This window comes from Platalea leucorodia, assembly GCF_965183815.1.
Source record: "Platalea leucorodia genome assembly, chromosome: 3".
NCBI classification, from domain to species: Eukaryota; Metazoa; Chordata; class Aves; order Pelecaniformes; family Threskiornithidae; genus Platalea; species Platalea leucorodia.
This window is the reverse complement of record NC_138825.1, coordinates 114616357-114620705: the sequence shown is the minus strand read 5'-3', so window position 1 is coordinate 114620705 and position 4349 is coordinate 114616357. Positions and strand designations below refer to the sequence as shown.

Genomic DNA, 4349 nt, shown 5'->3' with positions numbered 1-4349 from the left:
AAATTTAGTTATGTATCAGCATCATACTAAAGTATACAGGCAATGTAAGAATTAGTACAGTACATAACAGAGATTAACAATATATTTGTATACAAAAACATGCTCCTCAAACATTGAGGTATTACAGTACTTAGGTATGAACTTCCAGTCTAATACTGGTAGCAAAAGCCACCTCTCATAACCCAAGACATGTACAAAAGGCAAGTGTGTAGATGGTATTTACAGAAAATTCCCACAGGGGTACAAAATGCCAACCCCTAAAGTAACATCTGTTAAAACATAAGCACCATAAAACTTAGGAATGAACGTTTTAAAACTCAACTAGATGTCATCAGCAGCTCCAAATGCTCACAACAATTTAAAAAAAAAAAAAATCCCCACCATCTACAGTTCTTAAGAAGAAAAACAAAGGCAGTCCATTGTTGTTTGGTAGTCTTGCAAAAAACTCCTTGCAAGAACATCCATTTGCTCCGTACCCGGATAATATAGTTTGTCGATTACTTCAGGGACTGGATTGAAAGTAAAACCAACATTCTTAACGTCAAAAAACACAATTTTTTTTTAAAGAATCAAAAATGTGCAAAGTGGCAATGACTGTCCTGGTCAGCCAAAACAAAACAAAACAAAACAAAGTTTAGCAAGTCCGCTTGTATTCTATTTTCTTTAGCAATTGTTGTTGCCTGGCTTGCAATTTTTCCTTTTCTAGCAATAACTTCTGCTCCTCTGCCTGAAGGGAATGAACATATTCAGTGGCTTTTTTCAAGATCACAACTTTTGCAGCTTTCTCATTTTTAACCAGTTCTGGAACATGGTCCCTTAATGTGAGGAAACTTGACCGTAGATCATTACGCCGTTGACGCTCCAGGATATTATGGTTGCGTCGACGTTCGCTATCCTCTGAATCAGAGTTTCGAGGACTTGAACTCTTAGACTTTGGTTGGATCGTGGGTTTTACTGGACGGGGCACCTCGGTTTTTAACTTTTTCTGCGGTGGAGCATCTTCACTCTCCATGTATGGAGAAGGAGCGGCATAATTATGCTGCTGGTGAATTGGTGCACAACGCTTTAAAATCAGTTCATTCTGCTGTGTCCTGACTGATGGAAAAGTGGTATTTTTAGGACGCACTGTAATAGTAAGGGTGGTAACAGCCTTGTTGGAGGAGGAGCGTCTTTTCTCCACTGTCACAACATCTATTTCTTCTTCTTCATCCTCTTCCTCCTCATCTTCATCATCTTTTGGTAAAAGAAAATGGAAAATAACAGAGACGTTATTCTCACAGAAAATACTCCGAACAAGTAGCAACCCAGATGTATTTATTAACAAAATATGTACAGTAAAAGCAGCAGTGAAATAACTGATGGCAAAAACAGGGTGTGCCCACCATCTGTAGTCAGATATAGATCTGCAACAGTATGTAATATACATGAATTGACTGCAGAACAGTGATTTCTCAAAGTTTAATAAGTTTTTTTTTTTTTTAAACACTTCTAATTTTCAATCAAAGCGGGGCTACCACCCACATAATCACAGCGGCAGAAAAGAGTTTTTTAGACAGAATGTATGTATTTTGAATGGAATCGTAGAGCTGCGGCACAAAAGGCACGCACAGTGCCACAGCACAGCCCTCGCTTGGTAGAAAAGCAGCCGGAAAACGAAACAATCGCTGGGTTTGTTCTGAGGCAGAAGGTGAAGCTGCTCCAGCCGGGGACCCTTTAAGCCGGCGCTTGGTGCACTGCCAAGAAGACAGCTGTTGGAAGTGCTTCCTCACCCAAAGCTGTCAAACCAGACATTAAAGGGACAGCAGGCTTTGAAACCCGGGACGGATCACCAAGTTTATGGCGATGGTCACACGGACCAGCTCATCTACACACACGAAACCACGTTTCAGCCCGAGTGGACTTCTCTGCAGGCACGGACAGGAGATGTTTCTGAGCATTTTAGGTTCTGTCAGTGCAAGCGCAAAAGCGCTGCTCTGAGGGGTCCCGAGCCTGCTCCAGCCTTCCCAAATCAGGCCTCAGGGCACACACGGTCATCCCCCACGAACCCCGTCCCCAGGGTGACAGTGGCGGCCCGCTCTGCCCACCAGCCCCCCGCCAGGGCGGCCGCTGGGACGGGGCACGCCAGCCCCAGCGGGCAGAAGAAGGGAAGGAAGCCCCGGGGGTCCCCAGCACCACGCAGCCCCACGGGCCGGGCCTGCTGCCCGGTGAGGCTCCCGCCCCGCCGCTCCCCCGGGCCGGCTGCTGCCGCCAGGACAGAAGGCCGGGAGCCGGCCGCCCCCGGCTCTGCTGCCCCGGCGGGGGCCCGGCCGCGGGGGCCCCGCCGCTGCCGCCGCCGCGCCTGCTGCCGCCTGCCGGCCGCCCCGCGCCCCGCACCGCCCCTCCGTGCCGCCGACGGGGACCAAAGCGGGGGCTCAGCCGCCCCCGCCGGGCCCCCAGCCGCCCCCGCCGGGCCCCCGGAGGCAGCACCAACACCCCCCACCCCGGCCCGGGGACGGGGCGGCCGCGCACCGCCAGCGCTTACCCGAGTCGCTGAGGGTGTCGTCCCCGGAGCTGCTGCTGCTGGCCCGGCTCTCCCCGGCGGGGCGCGGCGGGCGGCCGCCCCGCGGAGCCCCGCCGCCCGCTGCCACCGCCCCGGCGCGGCCCGCCGCCGCCTCCCGCTTGTTGACGGGGAAGGGGAAGACCACGGCCGGGTCCACGCACTCGGGCACGGCGCCTCCCAGCTCCGCCCGGCCGCTGGAGGCGGCGGGGCTGCCCGCGGCGGCGGCCCCCGGGGGCGGCGGTGGGGCGGCGGCGGCGGGCGCCTTGCCCTGCAGCTTCTCGCTGACCGCCCGCTCCAGCTTCTCCCGGGCGGAGAAGCCGCTCCACATGCAGTCCTGGATGATGATGGAGTTGAGGTTGTTGGTCACGCCGAGGCCCGTCTCGAGGAAGTCCCCTCCGTCCGAGCCGCCCCACAGGTCGGCCTCGGGGGGCAGCAGGAGCAGCTCGGACGCCCAGTCCAGGGGGTCGGCGGGGCGGCAGCCCCCCAGGGCCGCCCCTCCCCACGGCACCGGGGCCCCCCCCGGGGGGTGCTCCTGGAGCCCGGCCCGGCTGGGAGACAGAGGAGGGGTGGGCAGCAGCTCAAACTTTTTCCAGATGTCCTCCCCGGGGGGAGCGGAGTCCGGCCCGCACAAATAAAAATCATCTTCGTCCGGGTAGAAACAGGGCTGCAAAGAGTCGAACTCGAGGTCTGGGTTTTTACTGACCATTCCTGGCATTACGGGTCTCTTCTTGCTGATCCCTGGGTCGGGCAATGGTTTTAGAGACAGCTTTTACGGGTATTTCCACCAAGGGGAAGAAGAGAAGTTCTCCCAAGACCTGAAACTAAACCAAAAATAAAAAAAAAAACAACCACAATTAAAACACGAAGAAACAAACAGACACGAATGTGACTCCCTTCCTCTTAACCGGAGGGGAAAAAAAAAATAATCCCATCATCAATAGCAAGAAAGAGGGAGCCTTTTGCAAGTTGAGAAAAAATGCCTCTCACACACCTTTCCTCCCGACTCAAGGTATTCAGAGAAAAGCGACCAGGTAGTGCTCCCACACGCAAAGCTTTCCGCCGTCCCCGGCGCTCCGTGAGGACACAAAACCAGCCGGCAAGGTCCAGCAAGGATGCAAAGCACCTCTTGTGCTTTTGCACATAGCACTCGCCCGCTCTCCCCAAACTGCTTCAAACGCTCACAACAGCAGAGTAACTGTAGACAGATGCAAGGCTTTGATACCGTAATCTCTCCAGAAAGCCCTCTTAATATACCAGCAAAAGTAGAGGAAGTTTACTCCTTTTGTCATCTGCGGAGCAGTGCAAAGGGGAGAGAGAAGGATGCAAAAAAGGGGGCGGAGGGGCTCTTTGCAACTTTGCAAATCGCCAGTTCGTTCACTCAAAGCGAGCCAGAGAAATCCGCACAAAACACAAGGGGGGGAAGAGGAGGAGGGGAAATTCAGCAGCAACAGAAATGATCAACCTTATGTAATAATCTCACGCACAAAAATGCATTAAAACCACCCCGGCGCCACCAACAAAGCCTCCTGATTTGCCAAGAAGGTACGGGAAGTTTTTTTTTCTCCCCCTTTTCCCAGTTTAAGACAAGAGCAACGGCGAGGTTGCAAGGACAACAACTTTGCGCGTTCTGCCACTTCATGCAAGCAAACCTCCTGCAAACACACCGGCTTTCCAGCCCTCTCACCTCCGGAAAATGCACGCTGCTGCCCTTACCTCGGCCGGACCCCCCACTCACTAGCCACGACCAGTCAACCACAGCCCCATTCCTCTTCCGAGACCTCAGTTGCATCAGACATCAAAAAAAAAAAAA

The 4349-nt window shown here is 53.6% G+C and overlaps 1 protein-coding gene across 1 annotated transcript; it reads right to left on the bottom strand.

Annotated features, from left to right (window-relative positions):
• Positions 1-634: 634 nt before the first annotated feature.
• Positions 635-3254, bottom strand: MYCN (MYCN proto-oncogene, bHLH transcription factor; the record flags this gene model as incomplete). Its single annotated transcript, XM_082307740.1, has 2 exons — positions 635-1233; positions 2522-3254. The coding sequence occupies 2 exons, from the start codon at positions 3252-3254 to the stop codon at positions 635-637; spliced, it is 1332 nt and encodes a 443-aa protein (XP_082163866.1).
• Positions 3255-4349: the final 1095 nt, after the last annotated feature.